The following is a 23,962-nucleotide window of genomic DNA, read 5'->3' as shown; positions in this document are numbered from 1 at the left end:
TGCTGCTGCGCGATTCAAGTTCAGGAGATGTGCCGACGAGTGCAGCGTATTCCATTAGGCCGATTGAGTACGTCGAGGTTTCGAGGAGTGTGTGCGGGATGAAAGCCAGCTCTTTGATTCTTTATTTTTTCAGCGAAAGTTTGCACACTTATAGAAGCCGAGATCAAAGACAACGTTTTTTTAAAAGCGACAGTGCTAAACGCGGCAATTATAAAATAAAAGACCTCACCTCATCATCGCATAAATTCTCTCTCGAGAGCTGTTCTCTCTTATCTGATCCTCACTTCGCTGCGGCTAATATGCCCAAGCCGCCGTGCGCTAGCTTGCGTAAGAACAATTACACTCCTTTAATAGCTCGAAATCCTCGATCGCGTCGATTGTTTTTCCAGAAAATGCAATAAATTTCGTATCGCGACCGCGTAATCCCGCTATGCGCAATCGTTTCGCAAGATCTGTGCGCTTTCGAAAAAAGGGTCAATGGATCGTCTCTCGACGGAGCGAATTTTTTTATTCCCCCGAGAAACGCTGCCGCGGCTGTGTGCACTTGCGGTATACGGTACACACGGTCTAAGTGGAGCTGGAATAAGAGAGGAGCCGATGCATCGATTTGACTATCGCTGTATCGGCATCTTCGCCGCAGCGCGACAAACTGTGCATGCATTTGCTCTCTGTATGCTGGAACGTGCGCGCGCGAGTTCGGTGCACGTGAGATTTTGTGCGATTTTATGGAGGTGACTGTTGGGAGCTTAAAATTAATATTACTTGTTTTAATGATTCTAATCGGTTGCTTTTTTTCTGTTTCAGGTAAATATCTTTGACTCTCCGCCGCCTACCGACGCTGCTTACTCGTGAGTTCTTTCCATTACGAAACACCCGTACTAGGGGTAACATTCGAATACGAAATACTCCTTCCGCATTCACCTTCTCGCATCAGGCGCATCATCGAGAATATCAACGAGTACACCGCGAGTAATCGGACCGCGAGAAAGTCAAAACCCTTTTTGGATTCCAAGTCGCGCACAGCCGATTTGTTTCCGTCGGCCGCGCGCGGCAAAGCTATCGGCTTTTGCACATTGCGAAATATCTCGAGTGCGATCGCGTACACACACACTCGAACATCAAAGAATGCGCTCCTTGATTCGCTGAAGCGAGCGACGCGTCATAACATCTTCTCATACCCGGAACCCACGACGATTTCGTAAGCTTTTAAATTGATAAGTTCTTTTTTGCTGAAAATAAGTTTCTCTCGTCGGAGATGACGAATCGTCGTCTTGCTTGCGCGACGACTGGCTGAATATAACGCAGTAATATTGCACACAGTAATGCTGCGCGATTATTTAAGCGTTGAATTTTTCGAGCGATTATTCCTCCGACGTAGCGCTACTATAACGAGCTAAGAGTGAGTGACACGCGGCATTGGAGCCATTACCCGATTAAAATGTTATTGAGTCAAGGGTGCAGCGCGCGAGAATTGATAAACGCGCATTGTTCTACATTACGCTTCGATTGAGTTTCATCCAGTGCACACGTGTGGTGTGTTGCAGCTTGCAGACTTTCAAGGCCCTCCTCGTGTTTAATGCACTCGACAATGCGCCGATCGATGCTGCGTATAACGCTCGGACAGGTCGGGGTATTAACGTATAAACGGGTCTTTGGAGAAAAAGCTCGTATGCACGAAGGATAATTAACGAGGCGTAATTGAATACACATCCCGTTGACGCTGAAACGACGCGTAAAAATCCGGCGAAACCGGAGTGTAAACGCGGATTGTGAATACCAGTTGGTGATTTATACAGTCGGGCACGCAAGGATAGGGTGGAGCTGAAAAATTTTCGAAAACGGATGTTCTCGGAGCGATACAACGGTCGGAGTAAAAACTGATCGCTTCCTTACGCGTATGTGCTTCGAAAGTTTACCTTTCCTTTCTCGTTGTTGGATTGTTTTTGCGCTGTCGTCGTACCGACTCTCGGCTATCGCGACTCACTGGGGTATTTGTCTTGAACACGTAAAGCTGCGACTTTTTCTTTTTTAAATTGAGCGAAAGATCGAGCGTTGAACTCCTGAGGATAAAAAAGAGCCGATCGATTATGTTGCACTTATCGAGATGAGAAATTAGAATGTTGCTTTTTTTCGCTCTTATCATCGCGAAAGAAACTACTATCGACGCGAGCAAACAAAAAGCTGACAAGCTGGCAGTTACTTTTTTATTGCTGGCACACGTGTTCTTCAGCTATAATCCTTTCAAACAATTATGACGGAAAAAAGTCGTAAAAAACATTAGTGCGAGCGCGGGCGCACACATTCTTTTTCTTATCTTCCGGAAAAAGTGCTTTTCAAAGTTTGCGTAACACAATGGACCGTTGCGCCGCGCGTTCTTTATCTGTGTGTGCGTGCGTTGCAGTCGAACAAAGTCGTGCTTGTTTAAGGCCGAGTAATTTTTTTTTATTTTTAATACTTTCACACGGTAAAAGAGACCTCTGGAATAGAATCCCTTCAGGATACACCTTGATTATTATCAGAGCATCGCCCACTTGTGGTTCTTCCTTGAGTCGTATAAAGCGCTTTGTCCTCATTTTTATAATGCCATCGAAGTTTCGGATACGCGGCTCATTTGCATAATCGCCGCAGTCGTGTCTCGACTTCCGGACTCCCTCTTACGTTCTTCTTGAATTTCACACATCGAGCTTGATCCTTTCGGCTTCTGATGGCATTGAATCCTTATTCATGCCGCTGCGGGAAGTATGTGATATGCAATGCAAATTTTCGCCGGTTTACGAGAAGATATGATCGAGCACGTTAAATTAAACATGGATAATTACGGATAAATATATGCAATTTAGATTATACAATAATAACTTTCCTCGTTATCGTAATAACGATCAATTGCTGATAAGTTTAATCGCGTTCGTGCGTGCATGAATTAAATTTTTTTTAACTTTTGATCAAAAATAAAATAAAACCGTATACATACTATAGATCCGAAAAAGGAACGACCGAGTCGCTAAAAATTTTTCAGCTCCGCTCTAACTGCAAAGAAATCCCCGGAGCTAATCTTATCTCGGTTTGATTAAATAAATTGATGTTTGGCTAGCTCGCCGCCGAGTGAAAAGATGCAGCCTTTACCCGTCATTATTTGCTCTCCGTCTCACGAAAGAGAGAGAGAGAGAGAGAGAGAGAGAGAGAACTTTTCCTTCGCATATAGCCAGTAGTACAGCTACCGAGCGCTTTCGCGAGTCGGAATAAGAGAGATAACGGTTTGACATTCCGCTACCGCTGCCCCTTAATGATACTAATGATTTGCCGTGGCCGACATGTGTTTCAATTAGCGAAAACGTCGGGAAATGACGAGACTTTCGAATACAACTCCTCTCTCGGTGTATTCAAATTTATGCGCAGCTTTGGCCACAATAAAAACTGCGAGATAAAAATACGCGGCAGATTTTCGAGGTAGTTTTTTGCTAGCGAACATGTGTAGGAGACAAAAGTTACGAGCACTTTCTATTTCGCGCAATTAAAATTACTGACCGGACGACTTTGACTTTCCGCTGACGAATTATCATTTTCGCGCAAAACCGCGAGTCGTCCCGAGCTCGCCTTGAACTTGGCAGCGGAGTATGTGTAGATGTAGTCAAGGATCGAGTCTAGTGACATTCCGCGTAGACTTTCGCGAATCGACGGCTTTCCGTTTTCGGACTTGAAATCCAGTCTGTCAACACACACACACACACACGAGTTTCTACAATTCAAGGCTAATTATGACAGCTTCTAACGATTTCTCCTTAAAACAAACTCCGGCGAAAGAATCGAGCTCCCCGCAGCATCTTATCATCGAGAGCCGCCTAGCAACAGACGCGCGCTGCATCTCCTATAGACTCTCTCAGCTCTCATCGACGTGCGAATTCCGGCTCCCTCGCGCGAACCTCCCCCTCGATTGTGCTCGCGGCGGGTGTCAGAGAGAAAGAGAAGGAGAGCATAGAATCAGAGCATGTATATAGCGAGAGGGGGAGCTATCTGCTGCGACGATCTTGACCTTGACTGGCACGGCCCGGTGAAGGTGACTGGCCCCCAAGGCCGCCTATGTGTGTGCAGTGTCGTCGAAAAGCATATATCTCGCCTTGTGCGCGGAGAGAATCTTCCGCGAAAGAGAGAATTTTCTCATCAAAATTGCAGTCTCTTCGGAGATTATTCTCGCGGAGTTTCGCGCGTGTATACCATAATCGAGACTCGTCCCGCGCAGTGTGTGTGTGTGTGTGTGTGTGTGTCTGTAGCCGTGGACGAAAGAATGCGAGCGCGCGAGAGATGTTATCGCGCGGAGGAGGAGGTAGGTCCTGCATAAGGTATGCGCTTTGTATGAGCGCAACTTTCGGCGGGTGGGTTCTTCTTCCTTTTTCGCAGAGGGGGCCGAGCTGTTTGTTTGGGCTCTTCCTCTTTTTTCGCCCGGCTCTGGAATGTGGATCGCCTTTATCTCGCAGTGTTTTTTTCCCTCCTCGCGCGAGTGCCAACATTGTTTCTTCCTTCACGCAGCACATACGAGTATTATTTTTTAATTCAAGCACTCAAAAATATCACTCGCGTCAAAATATACACTCACTTGAGAGATGCATCGCAGCTCCGCGCGCGGACTTCCTTATTATATTTCGTGCGTTGCGGACGCGACGAGCGCGAGAGGAGCAACGGAATATGGCGCAACGGTAAAAGACCGTTCGCTACTCTCGCGCGCGGGCCTATCGCGCGAAATGACGCGCCTGATTTACGAGCTTTGCGCTGCAGCAGCAGCTATGCAGTGGACGAGCATAGAGATTCCGTAGCGGTGTTAGATTGACTTATTACGGCTCTCCGCCGGCTCACAATGGACGAAGCTCCTCGAGAGGTTATACGCGGGAGATATTTACGAGTGTGTGCGATTTTGCGTATAAAACGGCTAATCGACCTCGAGTGTACGTGTGTGTCGCAAGAGAAGATCTCGGCGGGTCGATAATAGCGGGTCTGCTGTCTGTTATGAATTGCGAGAGTTTGCAGTAATTCGTAGTGCGGCTGCGTGCGAAACTGACCGGTGTGCATATAACGCGCGTTCGGTCAATTTCCTTTTTCTCATATACTTGCAGATGAAGTGCGCACTTTCGATGATTAATGACCGCGCTGCTTTAGGATTTCATCAGGTCTGTGCTATTGTAAGAAAATTTGCAGCGCGTGTTATTTTTAAACGCGAGCACGTGGGTAAATATATGTGTACGCATTATTCAGTCTCGCCGGAATTTCTGTCAACGACTCGAGCTAGAGAGAGAGAGCGACTTTCGTTCTACGGATAAAGAAGCGTGTAAGACACGGGCTATTACCGTAGTGCACCAATTCACTTTCGACCCCCCGGTTGGTTTTCCCTTTCCTTCGTAGAATTATTCTTTTGTACGATTCGCTATAGCTCTCTGAAATTCAGATGTGAATTATTACAGACACCTATGTGGGTCAGTCTGCCGGTCTCTTCTCTGCACACCACCTATTATTTGCAATAGCTATCCGATCGAGAGAGTTAACTCTCGGGAGAGAGGTGTACACTGCTCCCACGACCTTTGGCACTCAGCTGCGCTGCCTGTAAAATCACCTTGCTCGCTCGCGCACGTGTAGATATCCCGCTGTAGGAATCCTGTTTGCATGAGTGTCAATGAAGAAATCCGCTACGGAGACGTATGCATTTTCCCGTCTGTCGATCTCGCGTGAGCTATTGTTTTCTGTGGTTTCTTCGATTTTCGGAAACTGCATCAATCGCGACGAATGACGATTTTAATTATGAATCAGCATCATACCTGCCAAGCTATAATCTCTCACAATATGCGCCAAATGAATCGTACACTGATAGCTGCCGTACGTGCAGAATTTACGATCAAAATAAAGAAACGAGTTCGCAGTTCCGTTAACGCGCAGCTTGAAAAGTTTATTACCCGCGACTTTTCCAAACAAGCGAGCGAGCGAGCGAGAGAACACACGCTACAATCACACGTGTACAGGCCGTCATTATCCGCAGATTTATTCCCGGAGATGCTTATTAAATTACCCCGTTCGCGAGATAACAACCTTCTTCGCTGCACAATACGCAAATCACGGGGCATTAATTCAGTGGAGATTGCTCATTCAGACTCTCTCTGTCCCTACTCGCGCGCGAGAAAAGTCGGAAAACCGAGGCATAACACACGAAGGTGTTACACGCGACACACACCGGAGGCTGAACTCTGACCCCGATGTATCTCGCGCCTAATGCGATCTTAACGACCGCCTGTGTGTACACTCGCGAATTGAGGTCGAGGAAATCGAGGACTACTGTCTTTTTCTCTCCCTTTTTTTCGTTTACCTATACTCGAACCGAAAGTGCGCACACGTGGAAATTATAGTTATGAATAGCGTAGGTATAGCTGCATCAGTGGTGGACTGATTGGATCTGATTTAATTGTGGGTTAATACGGTTTATACGATCGAGAGAAATTGGACTCGTATGCGCGCGCGCAGTGCACGATCGGTTTTTATACGAGCGTTTCATTGACGACTGTACTGCAGAGCCGAGGCTAATTCGATTTTCATGGATGAATGTTTATCTTTACGAGTACTTTTTTACTCCTATGCGCTGTACGCATACCTCGTGCTGCAATGATTATGTGCTCGATCTTTCTGCGAATCGCAAACGGCTTTGGGGATTATATCGGCGCGATTTTTGTTTGCGATGGATTTTATTATTCTTCAGAGGTATATCTACCGCTTGGATGGACGTGTAACGAAATAATAAGCGGCTGTCGATGAGCGTCGGTGAAACGTCAGAAAACGAACGAGTACCAAACAAAACGTATATCATAACTGATTTCTCAGCTCGTCGGGTTTCGTAAAAATCGGGAATTCAATTACACTTTTCAGCCCAGGTCGGGCCCGTATCAACTGACAAGCGAAACGCATTACAGCAGCACTTGTTCCTCTGGCTGAACAACCTTGCAGCGATACCAGTTTGAAGAAAGAAAGCCGATATGGGTCAGAAATATATATACGTCGTTATCTATTACAAGCTAGAAATTCCTTCGAAACCAACTCCGTCACCCACGATAAAAAAAAACTCACAGCTGTCCCACTTGATTCGCGAATCGGCGTGAAATTCGTTAAAGCTCATCCTCGCAACAATGGCAACGTTTACGTCCGAGTAGTAGAGGGACGTGGGCTCGGCTAATTATCCGCCTAATAGGGTTAAGTGCGCTGTCTGCCGGAAGTGCAACGACCTGCTGCGTCGTTGCGTCTAATACGTATGTGGTCGACGCACTTTTCCGAAAAAAAAAAACACGCGGATATAAGTTCGGACGATCGTATAATAGGAGCGGCCGGTCGTAAACTCTCCTCTCTCTCGGTTTTCTCGTTAACTGACTTTCTCGACGTCTGTGCGAATCGAGGAGCTATCTCCGCGTGCGTTTACTGTTTTTCGATTCACGGGAGGATCTCGATTCTCGCCGTGTGTGTATCGAGAGAAACCGAGTCATCGATCGGTTGGAGATCTCCGAAGAGCGATGGTAATGAACGATTTTAAATTAAAGAGAAGGGTCTTGCGGTATTCTACTTATCGCGATTTGCGTATTTCAGCAAATCAGTCGGCGCGCGTAATATCCGCTTTTCCGCGAGAGACGCATGGTGTACGCCTCGATGGCTATCGTGATGAAATATATCTCGAGCTTCTCTTTATGCGCCTGCGCGCGCGATCGATTAATTCGCGGCGCGAAAAAATTCCACACACGCTCGCTAGCTCGAGAGGCGTGAAATCGTGCGATTGTCGAGGAAAAATAATTTCGCTAGCTTATGAAAGTTCTAATCGGTATATTGAAGAGAATACTACTCGCCAGCAAGTTTCCATACACTTCACGTCTGTAAAGTTCACTCGCAAGCTTGGCAGAGACGATACGACAGCATCCGACTCTCTCTCTCTCTCTCTCTCTCTCTCTCTCTCTCTCTCTCTCTCTCTCTTGAGACTAGACACACCCAATGAACGGTTTATTATCAGGCGGGAGCAGCCAATAATTTATCGTGACATTCATTGTTACACTTATGCACGTTCGTTGCTCACGCACCACTACATGCATGTTATTCTTATAATTCACGGCACTACTACTACCGCCGCGATTGTATCTCGCGAAACACAACAGGCAGTTCGCATTAACTCCTATACGGGGTGGAATGAATCGAAAGACTCATAAATTAACGACAATGATTGCTTATTACAAACACGCTTATCGCGAACTCTTTTTCCCGATCGCGTAATGGGACGCGACTTTTTTCCCGGCTTTAATTAATGACGGCTCTATCTTCGCGCCGCATCGCGTTTTGCAATTTTAAATCAGCGGAGATTCGATTTTGCTCGTAGAGTGTTGGGTGTAAAAAGGTGCGGAGAGGGGAAAAAATGAGTCAACGGCCCCCTGTTCAAAACCTCCGCAGTAGAGGCAGTCTGCATGCGCATAAGAGCTTTTTATCCGACCGGTCCACTACTGGTCTTCGAGAAGGAGCAACCAGTCTTCTCCCTCCTCTTGTACGCCGCCTCTTCCGGCTCGGTTTCTTTCGTCGCGCTGCACTTTCTCGATCGTCTCGCACTTTGTCCCTGATGCAGCTCTCTTCGTCTGCTGAGTCTCGTGTGTGATATTATTTTGAGTGTTTAATTCACTGCAATTTTTTTCAAAAAAAAGAAAAAAAACCGATACGTACGTAACGAGCTTTATGCAAGCTGCCTCGAGCGGTGACTTAATTATCAATCTCAAGAGACTACCGGTTCGCGCGGACTTTCCCCCCTGCGAAAAAAAGAACAACTAACTGAGTAGCTGCAGTTTCGCTTTTCGCCTTAATGCCGACCGTTAAATTACCGTAATCCACTCGAATTACGTCTGCGCCGGTAGCACCGAAACGGCGATAATTTTCCCACACACGAATCGCGGCGTTAATCGAAGCGGTATAAAAAGTGCCGGAAAGTATCGGCTTGATTTATAAGCGACAAACGACGCCGCACGACCGGGATAAAAATCGCGAGTAATATGCGCGCGCGCGCGAAGCAGCGGAAAACGTGTTGCAGCAGCTTGTGCGGTGCAATAAGAGATCTCGTCGCGAATATTTTCCGCTTGCGCAAGATCGAGCACTTCCTCGCGAGATGTATCATTTTACTCTACATAAAACCGGTCAACGCACTCGATAGCGGCTAATTACTGTGTACTCTCGTTCCTTCGCTTCCTCCTGTGTGTAATACTCGACGTATACAGACGCGACAATTATTTGGAGACGTCGAAAAAAACACTCGCGAAGATAAATCCAACGCGTGAATTAAGACGGCCTCTGGAAGCCGTAAACCCGCGCACATACATCACACCGCTGCACTGCGGCGGCATCCGTAATAAGCGCCGCACGAGGAAGCACACAGCGCATACGATAATACGATTCGCAGCTCGCGCGTGCATAAATCCAGGAGATCAGTGGCCCGCGAAAAAAGCGAACGTATAGTAGCCCTCAGGAAGTGCGGTAGCGCCTAGCGGTCAGCCTTTGAGAGAGAGAGAGAGAGGCAACGTCGTCACTCTTGTGCCGATTTGAATCTTGATTTACCGAGCGATCGCGCAGCCTTTGACTGATTTATGACGATTGCGCGCCATTTTAAGTCTCGGCAGAAGTGGAGGAAGAAGTACAGCGAGGAAGCTTGACGGACCCTTAAGGAAAATTTAGTCCCGCCGTATAGCGGCTGAATCCTAACGACGTCGTTAGTCTCTGTGATAACGCGCGCACTCTTCCGATATTGTTTTTGGTTTTTTATAATTAAAGGATCCGTCCGCTCTCTGTATTTCAGGCTGTGAAGCTGGAGTCGGTCCACCCGGGCCGCACGCGCTACCTCGTCGTGGTCTCGTGCACCGGACGACAGGACGCCGAGGAGAGCTGTCTACTGGGCATCGACTGCAACGACCGAGCGACCGTCGGACTCGTCCTGCGAGTCCTCGCCGACACGGCCATCACTCTCGACGGCGATGGGTGAGTAAACCTCTTCCTCTTCTTCTTCTTCTTCTTTCGCCTTGCATCCGTGTATAAGTGGAGGAAGCGCCGAGATTGCTGCAGCCGGGAAGTCGACGTTCCGCGACGAGATTACATAAATTTGAATAAATCTAGGCGCCGGCAATTAATTGCTCGATCGACTCGTTGCCCGGTGTACGGATTTACATGGCAGGTGGTGGTACACGTTTTTCGCTGGGGATGAGGGAATAAGAGAAATGAGCGTTTTTCGGTGTGCGTAAGGAAATCGAAGTTGACACGCGCGGTTCAACTCGCGGATGTGTGTGACGTACGCGTGACGTTGACGAGCGCCGAGCAATTACTCGAGAGTCAACGATAGCGTCGAAATGTTCTACCGCTGACGCCCATCATCGGAACTGATTTCAGGGGGACGATAAAGCTCGCGTTTTACGACGAAAGTTCCGAACTTCGCGTGTGCGGTTTCTTTTTCTTTTTAGCTCGAAAACGTTGAACCGCGCGATTTTAAAAAGAACGCAAGTTTTACGGCTCTCCTACCAAGAACCGAAAATCCTGGAATTTTATCTGAAATGAGTCAGAAGACTGCGCGCTCGAACTTGACCTTCGATCTCGGTAAAAAGAAAAACACACAGATATAAACAAAAAAAAAAAGGAGAATCATCCTCATTTATGTATCCCGCACGGCAAACCTGTACGCGTGAGCTTCGCTCGAACGGAAATCCATGAAATGCCTTTCGACGCGCAGAAATCAAAGAAAACGAAAGGATGAGAATCGAACCTCACACGTGGCTGTACACGTCGGAATATCGACGAACGATCAGCGGCACGTTCAATCTTTTCGGGCGCACATGCGCGCACGTCACTTTCTCTGCGGCGGATTTTTAGTGCGATGGATGTTTCCCAGTTTCCCGACGAAGCTCGTTAATTATTCGCGGAGATGATCGCCGGCGCGGCCTTTTGATCTGCGAGCGAGAAAGTTTGTTTGGAGTTGTACCTGTGTACGGGTAGGTTGATTATCGATTAGAGATGCTTTCGATGCTAGGATTCTTTTGTTTGAGCTCGGGCTTTAATTGCTCGTTCTTGGTTGGATATTAAGTTAATGGAGACTTTAAATTGTTTCTCAAAGTGAAAATTAATTTCTGCGCAATTATCTCCCGATAGATACTCAGACACACGCGTTTGGAACGTTAATTCTAACGATGATCGATCACGATATTTTTCATGCAAATCTCAAATTTTCCATTCCTTGCGCCGCGATCATTCCCAAGATAAACAAGATGCACAACACCACCGGCAGCATTAACCACTTGAGCCCAACAAAATCTCAATTCACTTCCGCGCGAGCTTGCGTAAGCGGCTTGATTAGAAGATTGAAAACCATCTCCGTCTCTCATTCTTTCTCCTCCTGACAACACACAACATACTCAAGACGCGCGTCGAACGTGATTCACGTTTTTGCGGATGCGAGTCATCAGGAGACTTCTTCTTCTTCTTCTTCGACTTCATAGCCACTCCTCCCCTTTCAAGTCAGAACGAGTACGCGTTGCATAAGTCGCGAGTTCGAGTTCAAGCGACGCACCGTTACGATTGTCGCAACAGCTCTCCTCGGGTGCATTGTACCTTGGCAGTCGTCGCGGAGACTGAGTGGAAGATTGCAGGTTTCGATCGTGTGCCACGGGTGTATAGCGCCGGGACTCGAGTCTGGGGTAATTGCACTCGCGACAGCTACCGCTACAATCGATGTTTAATGTTCGGCCGCGACGTGTAATCGCCCGAGCGTGCCGTCGACGGTCGACTGTTTTGGACATATTCGGTCGTTGCTTTTTTCGCTAAAATTCTCTCGTATCGTGTTTTAAGAATCACTTCGGATGCTATCTTCCGCAGAAAAAACGTTAAAGTACGTACACGCGCCGACTTATCGGAGGCAATTTCATTGTACCAGCAGCTCGCTTCCCGAAAAAGCCCGCGTTTAAGTAATTATACTTACATCTTGATGTATTCCAAATGAGACGTTTTGTCCAGCCCCACACTCTTTTTTCCAATAAACGTATAATGAAATAATAATGTTCGCTCCGTGCTTTACAGTTATACGCAGCGCAGAGTGCATAACAGTAAGTCCGAGCGCGTAATTGAGGCCTTTGAGATGATTCTCTTTCCCTTTACTCGTTTTTCCTTTCTCTCCCTCTCTTTCTTTTCAACGAAAGCACGCGCCTAAAGAAGCCGCGATTGCGTATATAGGCACCGCTACTCGACCCGCAAAGAAAGGCCCGCGAAAAGTCTCTCGTTGAAGAAAAACAAAAATGCTCGGGTTCACCGCGCGACAATGGGACTACACCGAGAAAGCGAAACTAAAGGCGCGAGGTGAACTGTACGTGTCTTTCTCGTTTTGTATATACACAGTTCGAGGGTAAAGTTACATCGGATTTTTGAAAAACGTTTTAAAAAATTTTATCACGCAGTCTGTTAAGTTGACCGAACAATTAAACCAGAGCGTTTTAAATTTCCCCCGAGCTCCTCATCTCTCGCTGCCAGCGGAATCTCGCAGAAGCGGCCCTGCAACACTCTAAATCTCTCGAGAGCACGCTCGGACACAAAAGAGTCTCGTATCGCGCGCTCCTCGGCGCGAAAAACGGAATCAGGCAAATGGAGCGGCTCTGCAGCGCAATAAGTATCGCATACCGAGAATATGTTGCATATAATACAAGATAGTCGCTCCATGCGAGCTTGTAATGAGATATTTCCGACTCGCGGCTTTTTGATTTAGAAGCATTACTTCTCGCGGATATGAGAGGGTAAAAATCGAACAACGGCTCGCCTCTACTCGTATCAATGTGCATTAAGGATTAGACGACCTAATTTAGAGAGGCTGCGCCGAAAAGAAAGCCAAGACACACACAATGGACTTTCACTCCATGGGCAGCTCCTTCCATTCATAATGGAAAAAAGTCATCTAGAAAGTATAGGTTCTCTACACATAGACACATACACACACACGCGCGGACCAGCTCACGTCGAGGAGTTTGAAGAATACGCGTGACACCTCGAAGCATCGCCTCGTAATTTGACGGTTGACGTGCGCTTGGTCACCAGAGGAAAGCAGTGGCGAAATCCAAGGCGCGGAGGATAAACAAAGAAGGAAGGCACTCGGCGCTGCAATTTGCGTTCCTCCGGTGTCACTGACCCCCGCGCGCAGGTGTGCGCGTTTCGTTGACCGGTTTATGTCTCGTCCCTCTTCCGAGCGCGGTTTGTTTGCCGTCGTTCTTTTTCAAGCGCGAATATAATCGAGGCGAATTAGTCATCCCGCATAATGTGATCAACTGTTCAATCCCGCCAGCGCAATTTGTAAACAAAGATAAGGAAAGCACTGGCATTGCCTTCCTCGCCAGTCGCATTAAATTTCATTAAAAGCAAAGCAGATCACATACGTCTACAGTTATACACACTCCTTTCAGCTTAGAGTATGCAGACTGATTTCCTCGCGTGCCGGCGATCCTATCGATTGCTCTCCGCCGCCGTCGTGGCTTTGAATTAGTATAATTACAGCGTCGTATACGCGTTATACCGTTTGCACGCCGCAAATCACTTGTGTGTCCGATGCCGATTTACAAATAAAGCCTCCGCCGGTATACAAACTCACGGGAGGCACTTTCTAGATGGCTCTCTCGCGATCGAGCGAGACTCGACCCTTATTTCCAAATTGAGACGTTCGCCGCATACAGCTCGAGTCGTCCTATCGATATGAGAAATCGAAATTTTCGTGTCTGCAGTATACTTTTATACTTACGTAACTACACTACTGCAGGCTGTGCTGGTACTTCGCGAGGGCAATGAGTTTTTACGTCCTGTCGCGCTGTGTGTAGCAATCGATGTAGTAGATACGTTCGTTTATTTTCAAACTAATTATTTTCGCCTTATCTATCAATTGAATGTAGGCACCATAAAGCTCCCGAGAGCTGTTGCCTTTTGGAAAAAATAAGATGTTGGTATAGAAAGCGCGAGCAACTTTCTTTGAGCCGTTTAAACAAACAATGCGATTTACCCGTATGAATAATTCAGGTGTGGCCCCCATGTGTCTTGCTTGAAGTCGCGGCTTTAAATGGATGTGCGACTTTCGAAGCGATAACACGCGCAGCTGAAATTTCATTCAAATTATTTTTTGCCCACTAGTTATATGGCAAATCGGTCGATATTCTTCAAGACACTTATAGGTATATAGAAACCGATCGAGACGAGATCGACGAACCTTACACATGAGTAATAACACCTATAGATATAGCGGCTCATACTAACTTCCGCTTTTCTTGTCTGTTACAGGGGCTTCAGCGTCAGCGTCTGCGGCTGTCAGCACATCTTTAAGCCGGTTTCCGTCCAGGCTATGTGGTAAGTCCTTGTCATGCGCATCTATATACATCTTTTTTTCCCGATCTAGACCTCGCCATACGCGTATCGACTTTCGACTCTATGTAACCTACTCGCGCGTGCATTACACGCTACAAGTTGTGCAGAAGATTTGAAGGGTATCGATTTACCCTCACTCGCTGCAATCCTTCCTCGTTCGATCGACACACCGCATCGACAGATTCGCTTGCGAGATTATCGAATCGCGGCGTAAAATCGGCTGTTTCCCACATAAATCCGACGAAGTCCTTCTCTTTCATCCTTTCATCGTCAGTGTAATGACTATATATATATATATATATATATATATATAAACGTATCAGCAGCAGCGAAGCTTGGCAGAGAAAAAGTGAGCGATCGGCCTCGTTATACCGTCGCGTGAATAATGCTAATTACTCTCTCTCTCTCTCGGGGGAGAGTCACACTTTCGTTACCCGCCGAAGACAGCCACATGTTTAATTGAATGCATCGATTGTACGACGCTCGGCCATTATCGTCTGCGTCCGCGCAACGATTACGAGATGATTTAACGCGGAAAGCACGCGTTCGAAGGAGAAAGTCGTCGAGACGCACATACACACTGTACCTTTTATAATATAGGTATACACAGATCCAAAAACCGTTTTATCGATATCATCACTGCGCTGAAAAACAGCGAAGCGAGACACGACGTCGAACACAAAAGGGTCATTGCGCGCATACGCGCAATTATAACGGACGCCGCAGAGCCGCGCGCACTGCAGCAGATCGGCCCACGCCTCGTGACATTAATCGCGCGCATATACAACGCGTAGGTGCGTCGGGCGCGCGACTGATTGATGCCGCTCGATCGCTCTCCTCGACGCGCTAATAAAAACGTAATCGTAGTCTTTCTTCGAAGCCGCGCGGCGCTATCGATTAGTCTTAATGTCCCTCGCGCTTGTTTGCATGATGGGGGACGTACAGGCTGATGGGATTGTTATTTTAATGTTATTGCGTGGTGTGCATCGTGTTCGATTGGAAATCCGCACACGGTTCTCTCTATGTAACCTACGAACTGAAAAAATCCTCGGCATACAGACAGTCCCTACACTTAACCCGTTTTCCCGGCGCTTTTGTGCAGCCCGCGCGGATAATCCGAGTAGTCGGCGGGTGAAAGCATCGGATCGAGCATCGGCTCGCTCTTTACTTTTACAGACGTCGTAAAGCAAACGCGGATGAGAGACGTTTTTAAAGGGTTAAAAATTCGGACGCTACGCTCGAGCTCTTTATACACAAACATCGACTGCATTGTTCTCTCTCGTGAGGATAAAGGCGCTCTTCGATTTTATCGCTGCAAAAATGGCAATACACACAGGCGACGAAAGTCTCTCGAACCATTTCCGCGCACTTCTTTCGCGGAATATATAGGATTTTTGTGTTTGTGCGGAGAGAGAAAGTGGGTCGTCCGGATGATTGAAGCTGAATTTACTTTTTCCATCGGCGAGGAGTACACGCGCCGCGGTAATAACCCCGCGCGCGAGTTATTGAAACAGCCTAGAATTACGAATAGAGAACGCGATGCGCGAGGATCGGTCTGTTCGGATCGAGCGCGGCGGCGGCGGCAAAACGAACGCCGCGATAATCTGCGAGTGTGCAACGGGACAGCGCAGAGAGAGAGAGAGAAAGAGAGAGAGAGAGAGAGAGAGAGAGAGAGAGAGAGAGAGAGAGAGAGAGAGAGAGAGAGAGAGAGAGCGCGTGGGACGTATAAGCGTATGGGGAGCTTAATTGCATTGTCTCTCGTGTATAGCCGAGGATCAGGAACACTTTCTTCCTGCCTCTTTTTTTTATCAATTCTTCAACTGCCCACGCGCGGCGACGAACCCTTTTGTCTCCTACGACGCTCAATTACGCTCTATGTAGACGATGTGCATTTCTAATCTCGCTTGCTTTATGAAATCTCCGAGGTATACGTACGCTGGGTTTAATAACGGTACGGACACACGTACACCGAGGCTGGTATCCTCTTCGCTTCGAGGGTGGATGCAGAAAATGGGTTTGACCTCCTTGGAGGATTTCCTTTGCCGATCGATCGTCGTCTCTCTCGTGGGATTCGAACGCGTACGAGTAGTATATAACCTGTTGTTATGTTTCTCTCTCTCTCTTCTTGCAGCTTGTTTCCGGACCGGCCGATTGTGTTTTCGCTTTTCCTTCGCTGTGTTTGCGCTCTCCGGGTCACTGGGTAATGTCCGTCGCTTTGAGTCGCGCGTAGGTGTTAATTGCCCGCTAATAACGATTATTCGATATGCGTACGGCTTGTCGTTTTCTATTCGTTTATTCTGGTGAATACGCTGACGTTAATTTATGCGACGGGTGTGTGTTTATTTAGAAATTCTGATGAATATCGAAAAGGCGAGTCGCACCTACTTTCGAATCCAATTGCGTTGATTTCGCGAGTTTAAATCCTCCGACTGCGTTCGATAATCCGTCATATCGCATGCAATGCGCACAGGGCCTCAGATGCTTAATTCAATTTTGTAAAACTTAGCCGTAAGAATATTTATTGCGATTAACCTTCTCCCATAGTTGTAAATTGACCGCGAAGACCACGGCTTATACTATATATTATACGCTACGCCGATTTATTAGCCTTAAAGCGAAAAGCCTCTTGTGGTCTGCTGAATGGGCGCGGTTTCGCCTGGACGCGAATATGCGAAATGTTCTGGTTCTAATTTGCAGAGATATGTAACGATAAGTATGGAAAAGAAGGTACACAAAAACTGAAATTACACCCAGGAAATTCTCAGCTTTTACGACTTTGATTTTCCAGGAAACGAGTACACATAAATTCAATTATATATTACACGATGTAAAACGCATTTTATTACAATGTTAGATATATCAGAATTTTATCGTATGAACCGGTATTACTTAGACGCAAATGCGCCCGAAGAACGTTTCGAAGCCAGGCAGGCCAGGCTCGAGACTGACTGGCGATTTTTGCGTCGCTTTCTAAATATTTGAAAGCAAAAATCTCGCAGGATGAGTTCGACAGCGCAATCGTCAGGAAGTACGGATTTCCAAGCAAACACACAGCCTTTGAGAGGAACACCATGACGCGATGAGAGCAGTGACCGACGATCCACAGAATGTCAGCGCCGATTCCGGTGCAATTACCTATATCCCGCACTCGCACACGACGCGAACACGTAAAAGTGTATCGGGAAACTCGATCTAATAATCGTAGTCGTAGTCGTCGTCGGCCGCTGCACGAAATTGTTCTGCTCGATCGCTTATCGAACGCGGTTCAATAATCGAGGAGGACTGCCACTTTCACGTGCTCGCTCGAGAGAGCTGTTACGTACGTGCAACTGCTCTTTTTTTATCTCTCTCTCTCGCTTCGCATTTATTCGGTTTACGCAATATCACAGAGCGCGCCGGAGTCTGACCTGAAATTTATGGGACATACCCACAGCACTGAGAGCTCGCGCGAAAAATCGCGTTATGAATGCCAGACGAGTTGAATCGCGTGTAATTCTTGAGCTTCGCGATGTGTTACATGATCGATAAAAAAGCATCAGTGGCAACAACCTGCAGCAGCAGCAGCAGCGGGCTTTCCGACGCGCGCACAAACATGCCCGACGATCGTGGTAGTCCTATTTTCGTCGACGGAGCGCGTGCGAGCGAGCAAAGTGGGGCGACCGACGCCCGCGCCATTTATGGCTTCGTCGTGTATACCAGCGCCGCGAACAGCCGCGCGGACCTTCGGTTTTTGCCAAATTTTCGAGCCGAGTTCGACGTGCCGCGATGCTTATTCGGCTCCTTTATTTTTGGCCCCCAGCGTGCGATTATTGTTTTCGCTGATTCTTTTACGATTTGTTGCTGAAGCTTGTTGGGCAGAATCGCTACTGCGCGATGGGTATCGCTGATGAGCTATTTGCTTTTATTAGACGCGGTGATTCAAATTTTTGTTCACCATCGCGAGAGCGCGAGATATTTGGTCACGTTGGCGCTGTCAAATAATTGTAATCACACCTCGATCATATACTCGATTCGCATGCAACGTCGCGACATTAGCACATACGGCACATTCATCCATTCCCAGGTCCCATCAAGCGAAGAGAAAAAGATCGCGGTTCTCCAGAAATCCATGGCTCTGTTAGCCGGTACAAATTAGACACGATCTGCAGCACCAGCTCCTCGACTGACACACGCTCGCTATACCTCTTTCTTTCTCTCTCCCTCGCGAAATCCCGCACAGATCGACTCTCTCGAGAGCAGCAGCTCGCAATCGACCTCGATTCTCTCGCGCGGCGCGACAACAATTTCGATCCGCTGCTGCTGATGTGCCTATACTCGCGGAAGCGCGATCTCTTGACTTTTCTTTTTTGCGCGTTAGCTAATTAGTTTTCGCCGAGTCGCGAGCAGCTCATTAAGAGCCCTACTGCACTATACGGCCGTCGCGCGTTACCAATTAACGAGCTCGCGACATCGTGTGTCGAATGCGCCGAGAGGGGCTGTTTGTCTCCGTGATGCTGCAACTCTTTGACAACGACGACGCGGATTTGCATGGGTCGTGCGAGCTGGCGAACCGTTACTGCTGCTTTTGGGAAATGCTTTTCTTTGGTCTCGCTAGTTTCCAAAAATGATGTGATATTGTCGGTGACGTTTATTGCGTAAGCAGGTGGTAACTGTTCTCGTATGATGCGCGGAATGTTAGGTTTGAGGGAAGTAACGGTGCAGCGCATCCTACCGTACTTATCTATCTGGTGCTTCATATGGCTTTATAATAACGTATTCTGTCAAGTTGAAAATTTCATTCCGCGTATAATCAGGCGGTCGTTTTTTCTACTACGGCCGATATATCGCGGACAGCCAAAGTACTCGGAAAATCATTAAATTGTCAATGCGAAAACTTGTAATCTCGTACGCTACTGGGCTGTAATTGCATCACCGACTTCTTCCTGTATCATTTTCGAATGTAGCACTGCATTTTTTCTCAAACCGCGAAGGTTTTATTTTGAATCTTGTCGACTCGTCAAAAAAAAAAAAAAAATGCAGATACGTATGGTACTCGATTCATAATTTTCCCATTAATTATAATTAATTGCGATGAAAATTGGATTCCGCGACGATGTGCGTTATAAGAAAAAGTCATCCGCGCGGAAATGCAAATTACCTTTTTCCTCCCACACTTCCTCCTGTAGTGCGTCATTCAATTATCCCTTAAAAGTTAAAAAGCCCGTCGATGCATACAAGCAAAAACTAATTTGATCCTTCTTCGAGAGGAAAAAGGCAAAAAATTCACCCTCGAGAGACATAAAAATACCATCTCATTAAAGCGCACGACATTCTCGGCGCCATATACGTCGAGGCTTCTTTAAACACGCGCTTCTCTCGGCAGCGCACACGGCAAGACATAAAGACACGGGAACGCTAAAGTCGGAAGTAAAAAAGCTGCTTCGCGAGCACACACACTCTTTTGCTCGGTTTGATTTATGGTTTTTGAGAAGGATTACGTCAAGATTTACACCGGCAAATTATGAAAAATGCAGCAGGTTCGAGTGTAAAGATTCACGACGCGGAGACTTGCATTTATCAAGGTAGTAGGCGCAAAATGAAAAAAATAACAGCGCAGTAGTGCTACTAGTCTCTTAATCTACTAAAAGGAGAGTCAGTTTCGATTGAAACCTACGCGTGTCCTTTCCTCTTGGTTTATTGTCAGCGATGCTGCAAACGCGTAAAAGGATTGTCGTGTCCAGCGAATGCGAGATACTATAGAAAGATAATACAATCCTCCACGTATAGAAAGATTGTACAATTGGATTGGATTTTTTGTCATGCCTCCAGTCGAGGCTTCGTCTATTTTTATCGAAGATTAATGGAAGCTTAGTGCAATTTATAAAGCAGATTTTAAATCTAAGAATTTAAATGAAAAATGCTTAAGAGCATCGGTGAATTCGCAAAATACGACCCTTCCCGCGTTCCGCTTTTGCGCGCAAAAACAAGAAGAATCGCGAGAAGGGTTTTAAAAGGGTATTATCGTTACAGTATCTTTCGGTAGGAAATATAAATCGTCAGATGCGGCGCGAAGATAAATTAATGAACGGTTCGCCGGCAAAAAATGTCCACTATGGCGCCTTTTAGCAGGCAGTGTGTGTTTCGGTGAGTTTCGTAAGTGGCCGACGTTGAATTCGAATTGATTTTTATCAAGGCATTCCTTCGCTGATTTTTATGTCGTTGTAAAACACAAGCCGGAATAAATCTACTAAAAGGTTGTACCAAGATTGCACAATTTAAACTCTTTGTCACCTATGAGATGCGAGATAAACTACCGCCGCCTTGTAAAATTCGATTTCACAAAGTGATATTACGTATTCATATTTATTGACTGTAAACTAATGATTAACTTTACCCTAAATTTATTCCATTCAAACGTCATCCCAATCTGCCTGAACCATCTTTAAAAATCTGAATCGCAATGCAACGCTATCAATACCTTAAATTTGGACAACCGCAATTCAAGTTCTATTGAAGCATAATTTATAAACTGCAATGAAATAAGACAAAATCTAATCATCCTCTCTCTATCGATCTCTAGCCAGAAGCAAATCGTCCTGATCCACGATCCTCATAAATCTGTCATCAAGATCGATCATAACGAACGCCATCGCGGTGATTGCAAAAACATTATTTCCTCTCGTCATTGGATCCATGCGTTACGCGCACGTATCAAACCCACAAATATGGCGAGGCAGGGCTGGTACGTATGCATCCGTGGATCGGTACCTTCGGTGATTTACGAGATCGTTAAGATCCGCGCCGCCGCCGGCCGAGTAACCCTGAATAGTGTCGTATACGCTGTGTAAGTAGCCTGAGTCGTGAATCTCTTATTGCCGATCAGCCGGAGTTTTTTGCACCGGAATCGATCGCCGATCGCGGGCGAGATCGAGGAGGTAAGGGCAACGTATATGTATATACGAGGGCGCGCTCGTATAAATCGCCTTGGCTCTAATCAAGGCCACGAGAGGCTGACGGTCTGCTGCAGACCGGTGTTAAACGTCGAGCGACTATACACAGCCTTATGGAGAGAACATAAACGCGCTGTGCTAGTCCTTTTTAGATACATCCTTATGCGTATTTTTATCGTTTATTATTTTACGTTTAGTTTGAGAAAAGAAAAATTGCTTTAGTATGGCAATGATCGTAAAAAGTTCCGTAATAGTTGTCGTCGTCGAAAAATCCTGTTTTACACGAGGATCTGCCGTGGTAGTCTCTATTTAGATCGACAAAACCAGACCTCGACAAGACTCTAACACGTTTCTTCACCAGACCAGTTGGAAATGGTGCTAATGAAGAAAACAGCTTCTGGGATATCGGAGAACGCTTATATTGTTGAGTTCAGAGTCGAGTAAAAGCTTGCCGACGCAGAGATGCTCTACTTAGGCGCGTGAGCAGCTTCGGGGCTTGAATAATAGCTCGGATTTAAACAATCGAGCATACAGAGAAAATATACAAAGAAACAGTTAGCTCCGCGGCTATAAGTTAAACTGACACTTGAGTAAGCTGGCTTGTGTGTGTGTGAGTTCTCATTCTTCATAAAAAGTTGCTATTGACTTTACAACAAATATTTCACTTTTGAAAATAATTCTTTAATTTCGCAGTTATAATAACAAAAGCGAAAATTGTCAATATTGACATCCTCTCTCCTACCATTGTTTGCGTACGTTCCTCCATCACCAGCCGTATCTTTCTTGCCGGCACATTTCGCTAAGGCTCTCGAACTTGCGTTACAGTTTCTGGCCGTGCTCTCATCTCTTTTCGCTGCGATCCGGTTCTCGCTTCTGTCTTTGGTAAACGATGTCACGCGGTGGTGGCGGCGGAGGCGACGGCGGGTCGTTTCCAGGTCAGCGTCTTGTGCATGTGTGTAATCTCGCTCGTGAGAGCGTGTGCGTGCTTTTGAAGCGCCGGAGGCGAACTGGACCCGGAACTATCGCTTCGAGCTTGTGTTCGCCGACGGCGCTTAGATTGCTCGTCTGCGGATTTTATATCCAATAAAAGCGATGTGATTTTGCTTTCGACCTTGATGAACACGCACTATTTTCAACGGGATATGACTTTCGACGATGCTCGACCTTCGAAGTGCATTAAAGGGGGAACCGAAAAAGCTACTCTAAATCAAAGTAACTTCTCGATACGTCGCTCGGCGCATGAAAACATCAATCACGCCTTCGTCCCTCGGTTCCTACAGGCTATCATTTTCTCGCGTTACGAAGCACAAAATGAAAAGCTGTACTCTACCCTCAAATTGCTTGTATCGTAAATTTAAACTGCAAATACCGCAGCCTCGCCAATAATCGAATATCCTGATTCGCGCGCTTCGACGGTACAGTTCCGCGGAGATTAAGATCGAAGGAAACGTCATCAATTATCCGAGCTGCGAGTCTGAGATTAATCCGGCAGGTCGATAAGGTATGAAAAAGAGAGTCGAACTGGTCGCAAGTGACGTTAACTTAACACTCTGCGCGTGTATAAAGACTTCTCGCTCTCGATATGGTCACGAGGACGGAAGTCGGTAAAGGTATACGCCGGAGATGCATAAGCGATGCCCTATATAGAAAGTTTCGCTCGATTGCATCTCTTAACGAACGAATGCACGCGCACATTATCATCGTTCAAAATTGAATTTCCCTTTTTTACTCGCCAGAGTCGCCGCCGGTGTGTATAATGTAGGTGACGCACAAGAGCTTTTTTGCCCCGAACAACCGGAGTTTATTAGTCAGATGTTTCGCACGCGCTATCTCACGTTCCACGCGATATTTCACTTTCCGCACTCGAGTTCAGGCCTTTAAACTGCGCCGACGTGTCCCGTAATAAAGGAACGTACGCGAGTTTTATGGACACGTGTGCGCGTACGCCGCCTTCTTCTTTAAGTTTTGAGAGCGCGATCGTAAAGCGCTTTTTTCTCGAAGGGCGATCGTCATTACAAGGTTGTAATTTACAATTATCGAGTAATGAGCTTTGTTCGGGACATGCGGTGCACTCTATTAAACGCGAGCACTTTATCGTAGAATTTTCAATGAAGAGTCGAGTGAAAAACGCTATCTGCATATTTTTTTCGACTGTGAATTAAACAACGACTCACGCCAAAATAAAATATATTTCATATTAAAGAGCATGCATAATTTCGAATTGAGAGTTAATTGCAGCTACGCGTGAACCGGACTCCGTGGTACATAGCGTCAAAACACCGCGGGAGGCGTTTCCACTGCGGATAACGGGCAGAGCAATAGTGTCACTAGACGGCTGAAGTTCGTTATCGCGGCGTTGGTTTTTTCACGGCGAGAAAAGAGAAAAATAAACTACACACTGCCGGTCAATAAATACACGCCGAATTAATACGAACAGCTCGATTAATCTCGCTCGAAATCCCCGACGTATCAATTCGTTCTACTTAGCACGTGAGCGAGTGCGTTTCTTCCTTTTTTTTCAACATCGAACCATTAATTTGCGACTTTGAATATTAATGTCATATACCGGTAAGGTAGTTTTTAAAAAAATTATAACGGCTCCGAGCTATTAATTAGTTCAAAAA

At 46.6% G+C, this 23,962-nt stretch overlaps 1 protein-coding gene across 4 annotated transcripts in view; it reads left to right on the top strand.

The window, feature by feature from the left end:
* Positions 1 to 23,962, top strand: part of LOC100122558 (protein phosphatase Slingshot) — a 108,059-nt gene that overhangs the window by 56,695 nt on the left and 27,402 nt on the right. For all 4 annotated transcript variants that reach the window (XM_031922956.2, XM_008211589.3, XM_001606119.4 and 1 more), the window contains 2 exons: positions 9,836 to 10,014; positions 14,326 to 14,391. In XM_031922956.2, coding sequence (XP_031778816.1) covers positions 9,836 to 10,014; positions 14,326 to 14,391 — 245 coding nt within the window. The remainder of the gene's footprint in view (positions 1 to 9,835; positions 10,015 to 14,325; positions 14,392 to 23,962) is intronic.

Source organism: Nasonia vitripennis, chromosome 2 (assembly GCF_009193385.2).
Source record: "Nasonia vitripennis strain AsymCx chromosome 2, Nvit_psr_1.1, whole genome shotgun sequence".
NCBI lineage: Eukaryota > Metazoa > Arthropoda > Insecta > Hymenoptera > Pteromalidae > Nasonia > Nasonia vitripennis.
Note: the sequence above shows the minus strand (reverse complement) of the source record. Positions and strands in the feature narration are given on the sequence as shown.